The sequence below is a fragment of the Emys orbicularis genome, chromosome 2 (assembly GCF_028017835.1).
Source record: "Emys orbicularis isolate rEmyOrb1 chromosome 2, rEmyOrb1.hap1, whole genome shotgun sequence".
Taxonomy (NCBI): domain Eukaryota; kingdom Metazoa; phylum Chordata; order Testudines; family Emydidae; genus Emys; species Emys orbicularis.
In genome coordinates this window covers 74,463,036-74,484,162 of record NC_088684.1, presented here as the reverse complement: position 1 = coordinate 74,484,162, position 21,127 = coordinate 74,463,036, and the positions used below count along the sequence as shown (strand labels likewise).

General features: G+C 41.7%; 1 protein-coding gene across 1 annotated transcript in view; it reads right to left on the bottom strand.

Annotated features, from left to right (window-relative positions):
* The window catches only part of PRKDC (protein kinase, DNA-activated, catalytic subunit), a 147,699-nt gene that overhangs the window by 110,969 nt on the left and 15,603 nt on the right, over nt 1-21,127 (bottom strand). Inside the window, exons 12-23 of the mRNA XM_065397886.1 lie at nt 20,128-20,292; nt 18,864-19,032; nt 17,722-17,771; nt 10,313-10,450; nt 9,669-9,818; nt 9,091-9,206; nt 8,016-8,175; nt 6,672-6,758; nt 4,428-4,547; nt 3,845-4,004; nt 2,827-2,933; nt 1,589-1,679 (exon numbers count right to left, since the gene is read on the bottom strand). Coding sequence (XP_065253958.1) covers nt 1,589-1,679; nt 2,827-2,933; nt 3,845-4,004; nt 4,428-4,547; nt 6,672-6,758; nt 8,016-8,175; nt 9,091-9,206; nt 9,669-9,818; nt 10,313-10,450; nt 17,722-17,771; nt 18,864-19,032; nt 20,128-20,292 — 1,513 coding nt within the window. The remainder of the gene's footprint in view (nt 1-1,588; nt 1,680-2,826; nt 2,934-3,844; nt 4,005-4,427; nt 4,548-6,671; nt 6,759-8,015; nt 8,176-9,090; nt 9,207-9,668; nt 9,819-10,312; nt 10,451-17,721; nt 17,772-18,863; nt 19,033-20,127; nt 20,293-21,127) is intronic.

Sequence of the window (21,127 nt, the reverse complement as noted above, 5' to 3'; positions counted from 1 at the left end):
TTCTCAGAATGGAGAGGGGTAACTAGTGGTGTTCCCCAAGGGTTAGTCCTAGGACCAATCCTATTCAACTTACTCATAAATGATCTGGAGAAAGGGGTAAAAAGTGAGGTGGCAAAGTTTGCAGATGATACTAAACTGCTCAAGATAATTAAGACCAAAGCAGACTGTGAAGAACTTCAAAAAGATCTCACAAAACTAAGTGATTGGGTGACAAAATGGCAAATGAAATTTAATGTGGATAAATGTAAAGTAATGCACATTGGAAAAAATAACCCCAACTATACATACAATATGATGGGGGCTAATTTAGCTACAACAAATCAGGAAAAAGATCTTGGAGTCATCGTGGATAATTCGCTGAAGACGTCCACGCAGTGTGCAGCGGTGGTCAAAAAAGCAAACAGGATGTTAGGAATCATTAAAAAGGGGATAGAGAATAAGACGGAGAGTATCTTATTGCCCTTATATAAATCGATGGTACGCCCACATCTTGAATACTGCATACAGATGTGGTCTCCTCATCTCAAAAAAGATATACTGGCATTAGAAAAGGTTCAGAGAAGGGCAACTAAAATGATTAGGGGTTTGGAACGGGTCCCATATGAGGAGAGATTAAAGAGGCTAGGACTTTTCAGCTTGGAAAAGAGGAGACTAAGGGGGGATATGATAGAGGTATATAAAATCATGAGTGATGTGGAGAAAGTAGATAAGGAAAAGTTATTTACTTGTTCCCATAATACAAGAACTAGGGGCCACCAAATGAAATTAATGGGCAGCAGGTTTAAAACAAATAAAAGGAAGTTCTATTTCACACAGCGCACAGTCAACTTGTGGAACTCCTTGCCTGAGGAGGTTGAGAAGGCTAGGACTATAACAGCGTTTAAAAGAGAATTGGATAAATTCATGGAGGTTAAGTCCATTAATAGCTATTAGCCAGGATGGGTAAGGAATGGTGTCCCTAGCCTCTGTTTGTCAGAGGGTGGAGATGGATGGCAGGAGAGAGATCACTTGATCATTACCTGTTAGGTTCACTCCCTCTAGGGCACCTGGCATTGGCCACTGTCGGTAGACAGGATACTGGGCTAGATGGACCTTTGGTCTGACCCAGTACAGCCGTTCTTATGTCTACACTGCAAGCTGAGAGGTGTAATTCCCAGCTCAGATAGACATAAATGCACTAGCTCTGCTCAAGCTAATGTATTAAAAATACCAACATGGCCATGGTGGCTCGAGCTAGCCACCAAATACAGCCCTGACTGAGGTCCTAGATACATACTCGGGTGGCTAGCCCAAGCCACCACCTGTACTGCCACAATCACACTGCTATTTTTAGCATGCTAGTTTGAGCAGAGATCATGCATGTATGTCTACTCAAGCTGGGAACTGCATCTCACTTATTGTTCCAGAGTAGATTTTACTTTGTTCTTGTGAACTGGAAAGCTTAACAAAATAGAACCAGCCTACTAAAATAGTTTTTATTTGGTAAGGTCACCTTATTTCATAAAAGGATAACATTTATGAACCTGCACTTAAAGTCAGTTGTAAATGAGAGAGAGCATAAAAGTGTTTAATATTTTTGGACACTCACCTGTAAGTAAATTTCGATTGATCTGCCCTCCCAAAGATCCAAGAAGCCGTACCACTCTAGTTCTTACAGCTTCCAAGGATAGATGATCTTCCTGGATAATTCAGGATATCATTAGAAAAGTGAAGACAGTGGGGCTACTCATGCATGTGTGTAACTTGACAAATATAAGTGGATACAGGATTAGGGTCTTAATTATAAGATTCCTGTCCACAAAGTTAAAACAGTTGGGGGGGGGGAGGGGAATTCTTGACTCAGTAAGAGACACAGAGAAGCACTGGAAAACATTTTATATATATTTTTATCTGGCTCCCTATGCCGTTCCTCTCCCTATTAGATTTATTCTGAAGGCATCAAAACAGTCACCATATTTTGTGACACTTCAGTGGCAATTTCTGCAGAAAGGGTAAAATAATTTTGTGACACGTGTGTCTCCATTTTGCACAAGAATATCACATGCCTACAGAATACATTGATGGGTGCAGAATTTCACAAAATCAAAACACTTAAGGTAAAGATTTTTTTTAAAATAGGGGCTTAAAGTTAGGCTCCTAAATCCATATTTAGGCATATGCTTGATTTTCAGAAGTGCTGAGTACCCAACAGCCAACAATGACGTAAATTCATTTAATGTATAAACTAACTGGCTTTGTTCATAAACTACTGGATTTGACACAGTCTGCACAAATAGAAAGACAAAGCGGATGAGGGAATATCTTTTATTGGACCAACTTTTGTTGGTGAGCGACCAGCTTTTGAGCGACACAGAGAATAATAAAACATATTACCTCATACACCTTGTCTCTCTAATACCCTGGGACTGACACGGTTACAACACTGCATACACAACTAGGATTAGCTATTGTGTACATGCTTAAAACTGTCTCCTTCCAGGTAGTTTATACATTAAGTTACACAAATTAAATTACACAGGGCCCTGTTCACAAGTCTATATGTGCAGCATCTGATTTTGGAAGGCATCTCACAAACATCAGTTTATTCAATATTTCAGTCAGGCCTCATATTATATACAAGAAAAAAAAATACATGAAATGTCGCTAAGAAAAATGAGAGAATTCATGGTTATATGCAGTAACTGCCAGCAAATAATGATGCACTCTAAGATATACACAGTGTATTTTCACATCTACTTCTGAAAAGGTATAATACTCTTTGGTTTTGAAAGCTGAGCAGAACAGAAATGTTAATGTCAGTTTCAATAGAGAAAGGGAAGGATTTACCAATGAAAGGGTCTTTGCTTTTTTCAGACGTTGTATCACAACTTTGTTAAATCCTTTCTGGGCTGCACGAGAAAGCTTCCTCACTTCCCAATTATTCTGGGATTCATCTGATCAACAAGAAGCAGCTTATTAATGCCTACATACTGTACTCACCCACCCTCAAATCCTACTGAATTTATTCTCTTAAAAGTGATTTTGCAAAAATTAAATTTCCTTTTCAGATATCAGACATGGAAAAACTCTTCATGTTACGGAAACAACTTAAGCTGACTCAAAGGAAACTTAACACCAGAAAGGAGACAATGGGACTATTGTCATCAAGCATTGAGAGCGTGGGTGAGCTGAAGACAGGATTTGCTTGAACTTGTGAGGTGCAGAGAGAAGGGCAATAGCCATTCTCTGTAACAGAAATCACCACCCCCACCAAGCAATTTACAGGGTGGCACAAGATTGGCCATGAAGAGGCCCTGCTAATTTTTCAGAAATTATTATTGCACAACAGCTAATTGGGGTGTCAGTAGAGGTAAAATATCACCATCCAATATGGGCCTTTTACTTGGGCTACGAGCACTGAAAAAGCCAATTATTATAGCTGGAACTGAAGACCAGATAACTGGGGTTACGACCCACTCACGTGTGCATAGAACTCCCACTAACATCACAAAACTTACCACAATATACTAGGGATAATACAGTAGTTATTGTCCTGTTAGCTACTGCTGAAAACAATCTGAAGGATGGCACATATAAATTGATACCACTTGCTATTGTTGGGATTCTACTTGCAGCAGTCACTAATATCTCTCAGTTAAAAAAAAAAAAAAAAAAAAAAAAAGCACAATTCTTGGTTGTACAAGAATCTCTTAATATTCCACATGCAAGAGTTTCTACAATAAGCTGCAAGTATCCTACATCTGCACTCTCAGGCTCTACTGAATTAGTTATACTTGAATATATTAAAGCTTGCAAATGTCCCCAACTCTTTATTTCTACACTATCAATGTTTTCTACTACATACCTGCCGATCCAGTGGTTTTCAAATAGCCATCAAAGAGAGGCAGGACATCCTTGTAGTAAGGCTGCATTATATGTTTGGGAATGTGAGCTGACCAGTCTTCCAGGGCATCCAGCCCCTCATCAGCCATTGGGGTATAGCTGAGGCCCAGCTTAAATGCATTCTACGTATTAAACCAACAAAGCTATTAAATATTTTGGGAAATACTAAGATTTAAAGAAAAGATAGCTTTATGAGTAAATTATAACACAATAAATTATAATTTCCTTTTATATCTTTAGTTCCCTAACAGCTGACATGCTAATGTACCAAACATTTATTTTACTACATTACAACATTGGAACGCCTTTGCATGATCAGGACCTTCAAGTGGAGCTGCAAACATCACATTGTAGCCATACAAATTCACCAGCTCTCACAAAAAGTCGGCTCATTGACCCTTTTATCAATGGTGATGCAAAAGTGAAAGATTTCTTATCTATCCGTACAAAAAAAAAAAAATCATATACAATTACAAAATGTTGCAAGAGTGATTTTAAAAACAAAAGCCAACAAAGAATGTTAACTGTACATCAGACTGACCCACCTGCAATGCAGGAATGTATGCTTTGATATCAAGCATGATGATGTCATGTGGTAAGGAGAGTACAAAGGTCAGACATGATGCTAACAACTCGTCTTTGTACTGTTTCATTTTTGCTGTTACCTAAAAATTCAGAAATGTAACAAACAATAATAATTGAGCAGATCACTTGTTTAGTTGGTAAACAAAACTTTAAAGGATCTTGAAAGTGTTGGCTGTATCACTATATGTTGCTATATAATTCACAGAACACAGGAATCTTGTTTACTGATTAGAACATAAAGGGTAGGATAACAGAAATTAATAGCAGCTCAGAAAATATCTTGAGAGTAAAAGTCGTACTTAAGAGTTGGTATTTTAGGTACTATAGAATCAACCAAAACCTTTAAACCCCACTGGAAGAGAGGGTTTTGTGAGGTTTCATGGTTTTGGTATGATTTCAGTTCAAAGAGTAAATTAAGAATCTAGTTCTAATGAGGGGCTGTACTGACATCACACGTTTAAGTGGTTTTCTTTTTAAATACTTCACTCTTATCCCATATTACAAAAAAGTCATATCAATACTATGACTGCATATCATATCAACAGTAATAGGATGATTTGTCTGCTGCTTAACTTAAACTGATTGTAGTCAGGAGATAAGTTCAAGGACAGTGCTTGCTCTTAATATTGTTAAACTTGTCTCCTAAACAAAACGCTAGGACCAAAGATTATATTTTAAACTATGGAATTTGCTTCCTCCATTGGTCCGACAAAGCCTAACTTACTGTATACATAAACATACCACAAAGTCTATGTATTCACATAGTTTTCTCCCAGGTGGTGGACTGAGTCTCAAATTTTGAACACCAGAGTATGTTTTAACTGACATTATGTCAACTTACATTTGTTTTATAATAAGCATTTTTAAATATAGTTTGTGACAGGTCCATTCTATAAACTCAAACAATAAATCCAAGTATAGGATCTGAATGCCACACAGAGAGTAACTCATTATCATACAATATATAATGCACAACTGAGAAGTAACTGTACAGTTGTAGATCAGGAACTGCACAACATCCTTGTACTTTGATTTGTTGAGATAATTCCACTGCAGTATGGCAGAATTTGCCATTCATGTTTAAAAAGAGAAATGACAATTGTTCCCCTTGAATTAATTATTTTCATTTAACAATGGAAGATGTGTGTTGATATTTATTTTATACTAAGCAGTATTTCCTTCCCTGAAGTTCATTCTTGGCACTAATAATTTACTATGGGGGATGGACTAAGGGTACGTCTTCACTTACATCCGGGTCCGGATGTAAGCAATCGATTTTCTGAGTTCGATTTATCGCGTCTGGTTAAGACGCGATAAATCGATCCCGGATCGATCCCGGAAGTGCCCCGGATCGATCCCGGAAGTGCTCGCCTTCGACGCTGGTACTCCAGCTCGGCGAGCGGAGTACGCAGCATCGACGGGGGAGCCTTCCTGCCGCGTCTGGACCGCGGTAACTTCGGACTAAGGTACTTCGAATTCAGCTACGTTATTAACGTAGCTGAATTTGCGTACCTTAGTCCGAAGTGGGGGGGTTAGTGTAGACCAGCCCTAAAAGGCATGATAATAGTTATATTTGTTTAATAAATCAACTTTACATTTTTTAAGTTGAGTAAGGGATGTAAATGTCTTTCTCCCAAGTCAGAATCACTTCTAGTCATTTTGGAACTTTACTTAAAGAAAGAAATCATATTGTACAATTTTATACTGCACTATTGGGTTATCTGACACAATTACTTCAACTTACTGGAATGACCTTGTTCGGTCTGAAACATACCAGCCTGGGAGCAGGTGTTGATCCTACCTGACTCTAAAGGTGTTTTTGGTGACTTACTCAGGCAGGTGGTTTATTTCTCCACTCAAATATAAGAGATTTAGGGTGTCGACTGAGCAGCCAAGTCAGGAGAAGGCTTGAACTGAATTTGATCTTATTGTTTGTTTCTACGTTAATGAAACCAAACCTCAGAAAGGCAGCAAGTTTGGACTACAGAGTATTTGGACTGTGCTTGCAAGCAGGCAGGGAAAGACACCTGCTGATGGTCATATTTATTTAAAGTAAGTATCTCTTATAACCCAAAATGCTGGGATAATGCTGTGTTATTATGGAAACAAAAGTCAAAAAGATACTACTGTTAAAAATGCTGTACTGGAAATAACACTGTTTATATTGATATAGTAATAAAAGCCTAACAAGGAAAATGGTTTACCTCTTTTCCAAATTTTGCAAATAGTGCAAAGCAAGAGGTCTTCTCAGGGTCATCAGGGCATTTTTGGTAACTCTTTGGACTTACACCCTGCCAAACAGAAACTATCATCATTGCTATGAATAATAAATAAAAAAAAACAAAAAAACACAAAAGGTACGTGTTCTGACAGACATCAAGACTTGTTCCACAAGTTAGGCTCAAAACAAAAAGCTGCAGGGTAAGAATATGTTATTGCCGGAATACTAACAGATCTGCTAAAGTGAAAGCTTAAAATGTACGTTTATTCTCTTTTCTCAGCAAAAGTCACCATTACATACTACCAAAAAAGACTGAAGACAAAGTCATCCTCTCTGCTTTGATGGTACAGAGGCTACTAAATATATGCAAATACTAGCCGAAGTGATCAATATGCATATGGATGTAGGAGTTTAAGCAGCAGCATCACTTCCTCTCCCCGCCCATCACCCCTGGCCAAAGAAAACACAAGCAAGATTCTCTCCATGAATAGTGTGCATATATGGCTCTTCAGGTTTATAAAGGTGTGGCTAGAAAGGGAGTGGGGTAGGAAAAGAAGGCAGCTCACCATAGCATAATCCCCTCACGCTAACCTGCATAAATGTCTACACAATTTCTGTGGAAATCAATGGCGACCTTCTTAGTTTGAACTTTTGTGAAAAACTGGTCCTTCCCTTCTACAGCTCTTGGCGAGGCAGACACAGCCAGGCTCTTTGTATGAACCATGCTCCCATTTTTGGTGGGAGAAGGCATGCAGTGCAGAAGGACAGCTTCTCTATGTAGGTGGTTCAAGATCTGTGATTTTCCCTCCCTCACAGCTCTAAGGACCTCCTTTGCCCACAAGCTTCCTTGCACATGAATCTTCCTCCCACAACAGGATACAAACTCAGAGAATGAAAGAGAAACTTATTTACTTGGTAATTCTGCTTCTCTGAATTTATTGGATCATTTTCCTAGCTTGTATAAATCAGCCTCCTTCCCTTGAAGCCAATGGATCTATGCCAATTTACATCAGCTGAGAATCTGACCAGTCACCTTAAACGTCAAACACCCTTAAGTGCTAGGTGAGTTCTATTAATCTCACACTAAGAAGCGAAGATCCAGCAGAAAGGAATCCCGTATGGATGATATATTTTAAAAAGCTGAGTTTTCAGGCTAATTTCAGCTTTCCAATAGGTTTTTTTTTGCAAAAAGGCATAATTTGCACCGAAAAATTTTAAATAAAATAAGGAACAATAACTAATAAATATTTTCAGTTGTGCACAAGTATACCTCAACTTACATAGTCATTAAAATACAACATGAAATGCCCCAAGTGAGAGTACTCACCTCAAAATATTTTATTTTCTTGGCAATCTTCATTGCAACAGAGAGCAATTTGTAGAATCCACTAATAAGAGGTAACCGTGTTGACTGTATAATAAGCTCATAACCAAAGGAATACATCCATGGTTCAAAAAATTCAACATGCTTCTCTGGCAGAATTTCTCTGTAAAATAAATGCACAGGGAACATTCAAACAAAATAAACTGACATGAGTTTTTCTTACACCAGCTTGAAAGTGAAAAACATGAGAACTGCCATAATGCAACAGACCAACTATCAATCTTGAAAATAAATCAGTTACAGGATACTAAAGAGGAAGGAGTAAAATTCCGAGACTGCCCCTAATTACACAACATTAAAAAGGGCACAAAGAGAATTTCTTCCTGACCCCATCCAGTGATCACCCTTATAAAGAATATACTACAATATTTCCACAATAATGATCCTAAACACTTACAGGTTACAAAAACGCTATTGTAGAGTTTGGGGACTTCACAGTAAAATAGTGTAGTATATTTTAAAGGAGATCTTATGACCTAAAGCATGAGAGCTGAAAGTCCTCAATTATTATATTCTACAATAACTAGTGTAATTATAGATGCTATTTTTAACACATGCTGCAGGTATTTTAGGCAAGCATGGCTGAGAATAAAATGAAGGTGAATGACTAACGTATCAAGCATCTTATGAGTACTAGAATAGTGACAAAAACCTCTAATATTGAATTGTAAGTTTCTGACGTTTAAGAATCGGAAGCTAAGCACTTAGAATATATGGATGACAAAGCACTAAAGTGCAGCAGTCACACAGTTAATTCCTCACTCAATTTTAAGGGCATCATGTATCCTGGAGTTTGCTGCAAATCTTCTATACAGTTTCAGTGTACTAATATTTTCACCCACAACCTAAATGTTCAAAATGTGCTTACTGGCTTCCAACTAGTGTTCTGGACATTGTGCATTTTAAACAGACTTCAAATATGGCTAGAAACCAGGAAATGATCACACTCAATACTAATAGTTCACATTTCTATCCCAGCACCTACTCCATAATTCCCAAATTATAGAACATGCAGTACCTGCAGAATTCTACTAGGTTAACGAATGCTATAAAATCTTTAGGCTTAGTTGGCTGAAGGTTTGAAGCTGGATCAGAAGTAGGAACAACCAAAGCACTGCCAGCTTCATTTTCATCCTGGGGGAGGGGGGGGGGGAGGGAAGGAAGGGAGAGAAAAAAAAATATTTATGTGCTTCAACAGAGAGGGCATTACAGATTGGGACAACACTTACCCACTGTTATCAGTCAGCCACAAGGCAGGAAAAAGAGTATGCCCACTAGTTTGCTACATGTTAATCTGTCTTTTTAAAAACAGACATACGTAATTCATTGGATTTGTAATAACTGAAAATACTCACTCACTAAGAAAAACAAAAATAATGAGATCACAGGATGCCAAGGAGGGAATTTTGTCTGTCTTGAAGACAACCATCATGGCAGTTTGGAAATAGCTTCCAGAAATAAAATTTAATACATTTTGACTATTATGAATTTTAACTCAAGGAGACTTCATGGGCTACACTGTATGAAAAGAAAGGCAAAAAAGACTGTGATTTGGGGTTTTCATCACAATAATTGTTGCAAAATATCAGGCCTCACCTGTTCACTAACATTCAGTTTCTGAACTGTCAAGTCCAACTTCTCAATAATCTTCAATATCGATTTTATAAGTTCATCATACAACAAACGGTTCAGAGAAAGCAGCGGTGAATTTGCAATCAGAAAGGTTTCATCTGCCAAAACGGACTCCTTTGTGGGAGAAAAAGGGATAAACTTCAAAACAATGGTAAGAGCTCTTCTGAAATTTATATTCTCCTTTATTTTTAAACTTGTAAAGTTTTGGGGGATTGTGGTGCAGTGGGTTAGTACAGAAGCCTTTCACCCCAGGAAGCCAAATTCATCTTTGTTAATTTAATATGACCGTCGCACCCTCAGCCCACATTCAGAGTCCATATCATTAAATCACTATACTGCAGCATGATTGGCTGCCTGCCTGGAAGAAATCTAGGGTTGGCATAGCAGGGATAAGAACAGAACAGGATTAGGATTCTTTGGCAGAACCAAGCAAGGCAACCTGCACAATATATGGCTGTACGAGGCCAGGTGTTAGCCAGCGATGTTAGTTACTTGCTTTCAAGAGCAATAAACTTTACTCAAACAATAATCTTGGATTAATTGAATAAATGTAACAAAAAAAAATCAAAATTTTTCTTGTTGGGTCTCAGCGTTAAGTGGGTTTTTACCTTCATTGTGTCACAGTTCAATAGGCTTCTAAAAAGATCCAGATAGTCCTTATACGTAGGTACTTTCCATTTCCCAGTTCTGACCTCTCCAGCTGTTGTGGACTCTTCCAATTTAGAAACTTCTTTGCCAAAAATCTCCTACAGGGCAGTGCAATAGATCAATATGTTAATATTTTTAAATAACTGTACAATACATTGCATGTGAAACTACCTACAATAGACTCGGCTGCATATTTCCCTTAGAAAGAGAAGTCGTCTCAATAGAGGCTAACATAAGTAACTGGAAGTCACTTTTAGATCAGAAGACTGAAACAGACAACTTCCTGGTTTTACCATGCTGGAGATAGCAGAGTACAACTAGCAGCTTATAAAATTCTCCAGTGTATGTGCTGGACCTCCATTTCATTTTTTCTTCAGGTAATCTGTTAGTTTAGAGAGATTCTGATTCAATGCAGTGTAAGAGATTAACTGTTACATTTTAAAATTCCTTCACAAGGCAAGTGTTCTATCACAGGGTGGCTGGCCCACCTCTTAGAGGAAATGGAGCCTCAGCCTCACCTGTGAGAAGATCGGCTCACCTCCCCAGGTGGGTAACAAAGAGTGAGATCATGAGGTCAGTGATAGGATAAGGAGAAGGAAGGAAAGTATAGACTCCGGGGGTAGTCCCTGGGGAAGGGAGCTCAAGTGGGAACATAACACTCCAGCTAGACCCAGACTAGAAGTGCCAGGCATGACAGAAGCCTGGGAAGCTGCAGCTGGCCTGAGAGAGCAGCTGTAGGAGAGTGCTGCAGGCAGTAAAAAAGGCTCTATTTCAGGGGTAGGCAACCTATGGCACGCATGCCGAAGGCGGCACCCGAGCTGATTTTCAGTGGCACTCACACTGCCCGGGTCCTGGCCACCGGTCCAGGGGGCTCTGCATTTTAATTTAATTTTAAATGAAGCTTCTTACACGTATTAAAAACCTTATTTACTTTACATACAACAATAGTTTAGCTATATATTGTAGACTTATAGAAAGAGACCTTCTAAAAATGTTAAAATGTATTACTGGCAAGCAAAACCTTAAATTAGAGTGAATAAATGAAGACTCGGCCCACCACTTCTGAAAGGTTTCCGACCCCTGCTCTATTTGATTACAACCCAGCTCTGGGAGCTCCTGATACAAGGAGAGAGGAGAGTATTAGAACTCTGAAGGGAAGACAGACTCTAGGGAGGAGGGCCTGTGCCCAGCTTGGGACTGGGGCAAAGACTCTGGCCTTGTCTACACAAACACTTAGTTCGCCACAAGCTTGGGTGTAAATCTACCTTGCATTAGCCTTCCACTGACTACCTCTCCGTGTAGACCCTACTGCCACACACGAAAAGTGCCCTAGAGCACTTCAATCTACACCCCATTTTGAAACAGGAGCAGACAGTTAGTACACAGCAGGTGAGTACACAACAGCTTGGCACCAACTAAACGTTCGTATAGACAAGCTCTCTGTGGTTTGAGTTTGGTTTTGCAACATACTGTGCAGGTTTTAATAAATTGGACTCCAGAAGGGGAATGCATTGAATATTTGGATTGCGTGGACTTTAATGGTGACGTAGCAGAAGGGGAAACTGAGGCAGGGGGCTATAGAGCCACCCAAGTCACAAAGGAGTGCCTGAAAAGTGGCTGGCCCTGTTACATGCTCAGTTAGATTTATCCTTTGGAGTTTCTATGATGTTTAACATGACCAATCAGTGAAACTTCAGTCCATCGCTTAGATTAGTTACAATCTAGTTTGAAACGAAGAGTTTAAGAGGTGCAGGGCACCCTTTCTTGCTATCTTTTGAAGTGCTATCATATGGAAAAAAAAAAAACCAGTTACTCACCTTCTCATAACTGTTGTTCTTTGAGATGTGTTGTCCATGTCCATTCCAATCAGGTGTGTGTGTGTGCGCATGTGCATGGTAGCCAGAAAATTTTTCCTATAGCAGCCTCCCATCGGGTCAGCCTGGGTGCCCTCTGGAGTCACGCCTTCATGGCGCTTAATATAGAGCCCTGCCGACGTACCACCCTCTAAGTTCCTTCTTGACAGCTACCCTGACAAAAGGGTAGGAGGGTGGGTATTGGAATGGACATGTACAACACATCTCAAAGAACAACAGTTATGAGAAGATGAGTAACCGTTTTTTCTTCTTCGAGTGCTTGTTCATGTCCATTCCAATCAGGTGACTCACAAGGCCAAGTTCAGGAGGTGGGGTCAGAGTCATCCACTGATTGAAGCATGGCTCTTTCAAAGGCCACATCATCTCTGGCATGCTGGGTGATCACATAATGCGTGGTGAAAGTATGTATGGCGGACCATGTTGCTGCTTTGCAGATTTCCTGGGTGAGAACCTGCGCCAGGAATGCCGTTGAAGAGGCCAGAGCCCTTCGCCAGGTTGTAGCACTCACGGATGCAAGACGTGATCCATGACGATATTCGCTAAGAGGGGACAGGAAGACCTTTCACCCTGTCCGCCATTGCCACAAATAACTGGACCGACTTTCAGAATGACTTCATTCTCCCAATGTAGAAGGCTAGCGTTCTGCGGATATCCAATGAGTGAAGCCTTTGCTCCCTGCCGCTCAAGTGAGGCTTAGGATGGAATACGGGGAGGAAGATGTCCTGGTTGATGTGAAACTGGGAGACAACCTTTGGGAGGAAAGCCGGGTGGGGTCTGAGCTGAACTTTGTCCTTACAGAACACAGTGTAAGGGGGTGTCAAGGCTGTATCCCCACTTTGAACTTTAGGGTACAAGTGTGGGGGCCTGCATGAGGACTTTTAAGCTTAACTACCAGCTTAGTTCTGGTCCGCTGCCACCATTCCCTTCCCTGGGAAGCTTTTAGAAACTTCTCACCAATTCCCTGGTGAATACAGATCCAAACCCCCTTGGATCTTAAAACAAGGAGAATTTGACCCTTCCCCCCCTCCTTCCTTTCACCAACTCCTGGTGAATACAGATCCAAACCCCCTTGGATCTTAAAACAAGGAGAAATCAATCAGGTTCTTAAAAAGAAGGCTTTTAATTAAAGAAAAAGGTAAAAATCATCTCTGTAAAATCAGTATGGAAAATAACTTTACAGGGTAATCAAACTTAAAGAGCTCAGAGGACCCCCCCCTGTCTTAGGTTCAAAGTACAGCAAACAAAGATAAACACTCTAGTAAAAGGTACATTTACAAGTTGAGAAAACAAAGTAAAACTAAGACGCCTTGCCTGGCTTTTTACTTACAAGTTTGAAATATGAGAGACTTGTTTAGAAAGATGGGGAGAACCTGGATTGATGTCTGGTCCCTCTCAGTCCCAAGAGCGAACAACCCCCTAAACAAAGAGCACAAAACAAAAGCCTTTCCCCCCCAAGATTTGAAAGTATCTTGTCCCCTTATTGGTCCTTTGGGTCAGGTATCAGCCAGGTTACCCGAGCTTCTTAACCCTTTACAGGTAAAAGGATTTTGGAGTCTCTGGCCAGGAGGGATTTTATAGTACTGTACACAGGAGAGCTGTTACCCTTCCCTTTATAGTTATGACAGGGGGCTCTGATGTCAGGGGTCTTGAGCGCAGACACCCTTCTGGCTCAGGTTATCGCTACCAGAAACGCTACTTTATATGAGAGAGAGAGAGAGAGAGAGAGAGAGCGAGCAAGGAGCATGTCATCAAAGGTTCAAAGGGTGGACCCGTGAGTCTGGAAAGGACCAGATTGAGGTCTCAAGCTGGGACCTGCGGGTATAGTATGTCGAAACCTTAAAGGAAGCTACTAACCGTAGGGTTAGCAAAGACCGAGCAGCGCTCTGCTCCTGGGTGAAAGGCAGAGATGGCGGCCAAATGAACCCTTACTGACGACATGGACAGCCCCTGCTGCTTGAGATGGAGGAGATAGTCCAATGTAAGTGGCACGGAGGCAAATGTCAGGGACGAACGGTGCTGTGCCGACCAGATTCCACTTGGCAAGGTAGGTAGCCCTGGTGGAAGGCTTCCTACTGCCAAGGAGGACTTGTCTAACTGGGTTTGAGCAAGAAAGCTCCATCGGGTTCAGCCATGGAGCTTCCACGCCATGAGGTGCAGCGACTTGACGTTCAGGTGTTGAAGACAGCCGTGATCCTGAATTAGTAAGTCCGGGAAGAGCAGCAAGATGACTGAAGCTTCCACGGACATTTCCAGGAGTGATGTGTACCAGCGCTGGCAGGGCCAGGCTGGAGCGATCAATATCACTGAAGTTCGTTCCCTCCGAATCTTGAGGAGTACCTTGTGAACAAGCGGAATGGGCGGAAACGCGTATAGGAGATTTCCTCCTCCAATGCGGAGGCTCACATCTGTGATGGAACCCGGACTGTAATTCAGGAAGGAGAAAAACTGCTAGCACTTCCTGTTGCGTCGTGTGGCGAACAGGTCTATCTGGGGAAAGCCCCACCCCCGTCCGGGTGAAGAGACCACTCGTGGCCGCGTAATGACCTGCTGAGATAGTTCGCCAACTCATTCTGTACTCTGGAGAGATACGATGCATACAGATGTATCAAGTGCTCGTTACAGAAATCCCACAACATGAGGGCTTCCTGGCACAGGGGAGAGGAACGTGCACCCCCGTTTGTTGATATAGAACATCGCCGTGGTGTTGTCTGTCATAACTGATACACACCTCCCTATCAAGTAGGCTTGGAAAGTCTGGCACGCCAGCGCACCGCTCCCAGCTCTCTGACATGGGTGTGGAGAGCGAGTTCTGCCTGAGACCAGAGGCCTTGTGTTCTGAGTTCTCCCAAATGTGCTCCCCAGCCCAAGACTGACGCATCCATCACTAGCAAGAGGGACGGCTGAGGGCTGGTGAAGGGGACCCCTGCACATACTATCTGTGGGCGAGTCAAGTACCGGGCAAGGCAGGGTTATGATCCTGTCCAAGCTGTCCCGGACTGGCCGACACACTAACGCTAGCCACAATTGAAGAAGTTGAAGTCTGAGTCTGGCATGCTGTACTACGTAGGTACAAGCCACCATGTGTCCCAGGAATTTCAGGCAATTCCTTGCTGTGGTGGTGGGGAACTGCCTGAGACCTCGTATGATGTCGCCGAGGGACCGAAACCTTGCTTCCAGGAGGTATGCCCTGGCTTGTATCGAGTCCAGTACTGCCCCTATAAACTCTACCCTCTGAACCGGGGACAGCGCTGGTTTTCCCTCGTTCAGAAAAAGGCCCAGTTCATCGAACGTCGCGCTTACGAAGTTGACTTGTGCCTCCACTTGAGACCTGGAGCAGACCTTGATGAGCCAGTCGTCGAGGTACGGGAACACCTGTACCTACCGTCTGCGCAGGAACGCAGCCACGACTGCCATGCATGTCACAAAAACATGAGGCGGCGCTGAAAGGCCAAACGGGAGGACTGTGAACTGGTAGTGGGTGCTGTTCACCACAAACCTGAGGTATTTTCTGTGGGACAGAGTTATTGCTATGTGAAAGTATGGGTCCCTCAAGTCGAGGGCGGCATACCAGTCTCCTGGATCCAATAAAGGAATGACAGAGGCCAAAGAGACCATGCGGAACTTGAGCTTCTTCATGAATTTGTTGAGTTCTCGCAGGTCTAGTATGGGCCTGAGCCCGCCCTTGGCTTTCGGTATTAGGAAATACCGAGAACTGAAACCCTTGCTCTTCTGCTCCTGAGGAACCTCTTCCACTGCCTATGGCGAAAGGAGTGAGTGCACCTCCTGTATAAGGAGTTGCTTGTGAGAGGGGTCCTGAAGAAGGATGGGGAAGGGGGGGTGGAAGGGAGGAGGGCATGGAATTGGATGGAATATCCCCTCTCTACCATGTGGAGCACCCAGCAGTCGGAAGTGATACGGGACCATGCACAGTAGAAAGGGGACAGTCGGGAGGAAAAAGATAAGGCGGGATAGATCCAGTTTTTGTTCTGGTGCGCCGTACTTGACCGCGCCTTCAAAAGACCTGTTTGGGGCCGGAAGGTGGTTTGGGTTGGCCCAGAGCCCTAGCCTGAGGATGGATGAGGACTTTTTCTGCTGTTCCTATTCCTCCTCCGGGAGCTGTCCTGTCAGTTCTATTGGTAGAACCGCAGAGGAGGTTGAGGCCTGAAATGCTTCTGCTGGGTGGCAGGAGTGTGTAGGCCCAAGGATTTGAGGGTGGCTCAAGTCTTTTAGGCTGTGTAGCCTTTTATCTGTCTTCTCTGAAAACAGAGTCACACCCTCAAAGGGGAGGTCCTGTATGGTCTGCTGGACCTCGGATGGGAGACCAGAGACTTGGAGCCCCTTCTCATGGTCACCCCTGTAGCCATGACTCTCGTGGCTGCATCAGCACTGTCCAGTGGAGGCTGGAAGGAAGCTCGGGAGATTAGCTTGCCCTCCTCAAACAAGGCCAAAAACTCGGTACGGGAGTCTAGGGGGAGCAGCTCTGCAAATTTTTCCATTGCCGTAGAGGTATTAAAAGAGTACCGGCTGACAATGGCCTGTTGGTTGGAAACACGGAGCTGCAATCCACCCATGGAATAGACCTTCCTCCCAAAAAGGTCGAGTTTTTTAGCCTCCCTGTTTTTGGGGGAGGGGTCTTGATTAGCAGTGCTGATTAGCAGCATCCACAACAAGAGAATCAGGTTGCGGGTGGGAATAAAGATGTTCATAACCCATAGAGGGCACAAAATATTGCCGTTCATTGTGCTTGGCAGTGGGTGGCAATGAGGCTATGTTCTGTCACAGGGTTTTGATGGTGTCCACAATAGTTTTTATGAGCAGTAGGGCAATACAGGAAGGTCCAGAGGGCGCAAGGATATCCACCATGGGATCAGAGTCCTCTACTACCTCCTCTGCCTTGATGCCCAGACCCTGGGCAACCCGGCGCAGCAACTTCTGCAACATCCGATTGTCTTCGAGCGCAGGGGCTATGGCGGTGCCAGCCAGCGCCTCATATCCTAGGGGGCGAGAACTATATACAAAAACAGAGATGAAGACACTTGCTAAACCAGGGCTATGGGATGTTCCAGCTAACCATCACTGGTGGTAAGAAGGAACTGAGGGGGTGGCGGGTCAGCAGGGCTCTCTATTGAGCGCCATGAAGACGCAACTCCAGGGGGCGCCCAGGCCGACCCAACAGAGACTGCTATGGGAAAACTCCTCCAGCTATCGTGCACGCGCACAAACCTGATTGGAATGGACATAAACAGCTTACAGGGCTTTTCATTCATTAAGTAGTATGCAAAACTATCATATAAGATCGTTTATTTGTTTTTAAAGCTACCAGTTTCTTTGCATCTTTTTTGTAACAAACATCATAGATGGCCAAAGAACTATCAGCTGATTCCCAAAAGGTTATTCCTACTTTACAGATCTGATAACTATATACAGTAGTCTCTGCCTTTTGCATTGTTTAAATCAAAAACACTTCCAGTGAAGAGTCTCAATAATTAACTTACCCTTGAGAAGGTAATCGGCTTGGAGCAGACTCTGACTAACCCCTGATGCACTGAAAGAAAAAAATTATCTGAACAAATTTCAAAGGCATATCATCCAAATGATTCACTAAAAGAAAGCTGTGCATAACTTTTTATTTCTGGCATTCTGATAGAATTTGGGTTTTAAAAATAGAGGGGAGAGGAAGTTTATCAATTGGCAAGCACAGCCAGATGTGGACTCTAATTTCAGGATCTCCCACAGGAAAAAATTTTTGTACTGCCTCCACATCACATTTTGTCAGCACTGCCTCACCCCTTCTCCAGGTCTGATGCTGGTTGTACTCAGAATTGAGTACTTGATCTAATGCCCATTGCAGTAAATGAGAAAACTCCCAATGGACTTCACTGAGCATGGAGTCAGGACTTGTGTTAGAGTATGATACTGTGGGTACACAATACATCACGGGATCAGTTACTAAACAGAAAATTAATAAACCCCAATGTAATAAGAAAAAAGACTTGCAATTAATATAAAATTAGGGGATGCTGGGAAATCTTGGAAACTTTATAAGCATTGTGAGACACTGTTCTGTTCAGAGGATTGTATCTCAACAACATCACAAATTTAGAACTTTATTTTATACCATTAATATGTTCCATAAAGCAAAGAGCTCATCATCATGTATTTCTGGTAGAGTCTACAATAGCATCAACCACAAGAGTGCTCCCAGGCCTAAACAGGTGTACACATGTTTTAAATTTTTTTTTTTAATATAAAGTTTAAGAATTTTGCAAATGGGAAACAGGGACTTTTTATTTTTGTTGGTAGAGTCCCTCTCAACCCAATGCATCTGACCAAGAGCAGTAACAGCTACCTCTGTATTTTTAAGGGACTATTGTTTCATTTAACCTTTTGTGTACATCATCGTCAAGTTCTCATACAAGGTTGCTACTCATTTGTGGAGTGAGCTGGTAGAGGATGTTCAAGTGTAATGTAATCAGCACCCCAAACCCTCTCCTGGCCTGGAGAGTGGGAGTCCTCAGGTTACTCCCAAAATGGCCATTATCATTGAGACTATCTCAGATAAATACTCCACAAACTTATCTTACAACTGGTTTATCATTGTAGATGGAAAAATCAGGAGTCCGTAACACATACTCACCCACCGTGCTGATGAAACTCCAGAGAACTGGTCCCTTTCCTGCCAGGGCTAGGAAAACCTTTACTATGGATTTGCAACAGGCCGACTGCATTTTTACACTGTACTGTGGAAAACTATCTATCTGCACCACAATTAGACGCTCAAGAACTGGAGTGTACACTTCAGGAATCTAGACAAAATAAGAGCAGAGGGGGAAAAGTGTCCCGTAAAAGCAATGATTATAACTTCACTAACACTCAGGAAATTATGCAAATCTTCCCAAATAAGAGGCAATTCCCAACAAAAGGTAAAAGGAGAGAAACGCTACAAAATTATCTACTATCTTTTATCTACTGGTAAAAGAAAGACTTAGCGAGCCACTCTATGTGGACAGAGTTTAAAACATCGAGACAGACAGATAGACAGGAGTTAGTGAAAGCTTCCTGGGGCCACATTATGTCCCAGGGAACAGAAAGGCAGTTTCTGAGTGAAAGCAAGTGTTAGCAGAAACAATCATACTAATTTCTTATTATTATGAGAGCTTCATTCACACAAAAGCAACCACAAACCAGAAGCCTAATCAGTTTTTATGCATCTGAAACCAGGGCATTCAAGTACAGCTCATCTTACTCCCAACCTATGGCCAATGATCAGGAAGCCCTCATTCAAAACACACACTCCAGAAACACAAAGGAGTCCATGTAGACTCACTTACCCTTCTCAGTGTGGCACTTTAAGTATCAGACTTATCAAACTGGGAGCAGATAAAGACAGTAGGCTGATACAAACACAGCTGATACAAAGCTGTGCTGTACTACTGGAGAAACATTTCTCTTTCCATTGTTGTGTGAAAGACGGATTGAAACATGAAAGTGATTGGGTATATAGGGGAAAAGGTGAAATTGACTGTATATAAAGTGCTGTTTTGTGCACAAAAACAAACTGAAAAAAACCCCAGACAAAATAACCTTAGTTAAACAATAAAGGTTATTTATTGTTTTACCTAGTCTGTGTGTTTACCTAGTCTGTGTGTTAACCTTAGTTTTAAAAGAAATGTAGAAGTGTGGCTATTAAGTTGATTATGTCCCTTTACAACAGACATCACCATGCCTGCCATTTCAACACAAGTAACCTAATCCAGAGACTTTTTTTTTTTTAATTTCACTCCTGATTACTGGGCTTGTCCTATAATGCACCAATTGCCATAGTATCTATTGTAGTTCAATGCATCCTTATGCTCTAAAGGTACAAAATAACTGACTGATGTTTTAAATATTCCACTTACTGTATCTATGTGGAATATAACACTTGCAATGGACTGAAGGAAACTGGGTAGCTGATACACATGTTCATCTGCTGTCTCCGCCTCAGTGAGATACATTTGCTTACAGCGCTGAAGGAGCTCAACGTACATGAAGTCAACATCCTTAGAATTTATAGCTTTACAAGGCTTTAATGAGAGAAAGTAATGTATCACTTCAATAATTAGTATTAACAAACAAGAATGCTGCACTAAAAAAAAAACAAAAAAAAAACAAAAAAAAAAAAACAGCTGGGTTCAGATAAAAACTATTTTTTGAAATTTTACAGGAACCTGATAATACATTTGAATAATTTTTTCATGTTGTTCAACAGTTAAGTGCTAGTAAACAAAGTGACCTTGCTTTATAATTTATTGCAACTGTATTAATAATCTGATCTTGAGCTTTCAGTTACAATACTTTTCCAACCCAACCTGAGGAGCTAAGAATTTCAGTAGCTCTTAGCTCCACAGGGGAAGATGGTAGCAACATGTTACTCATAGCAACCCCACTGGCCAATCAGGAGAAGCACTGTTGAGACTCCAGAGTAAACCCTGTCCAACACTTCCAGTTAAGAGAGAGGAAGGAAAAAGGACAATTATATAGTGGCAAAAAGGTTTTATTTTCAGCCCACAGATGCAACAACTCCAACTTTTAATAGTTGCCAAGGCTGTAGATTTTGTATCCAAGCAGAACAAGATAAGCCTAAATTGAATTAATGTGGCCAAAATTCTGACAGTGGAAAGGGTGTTTCTAATTTCTAAAGTCACGTATTAAGGAGAAAAACTATAATGCTCTAGAGCCCGATCCTGCAAGACTTCCAAGTGAATTCAGTGGGAGTTCACTGAGCCTTTCGTGATTACTTTAAGTCAAAATGCAGTCTGACTATACTGTTGATTTATTTTATAAAACTCAACTCAGAAACAACTGGGGTTGGGGGGAGGCATTCCCTGCATAACAGACTCTGCCAATCAAAACAAACAT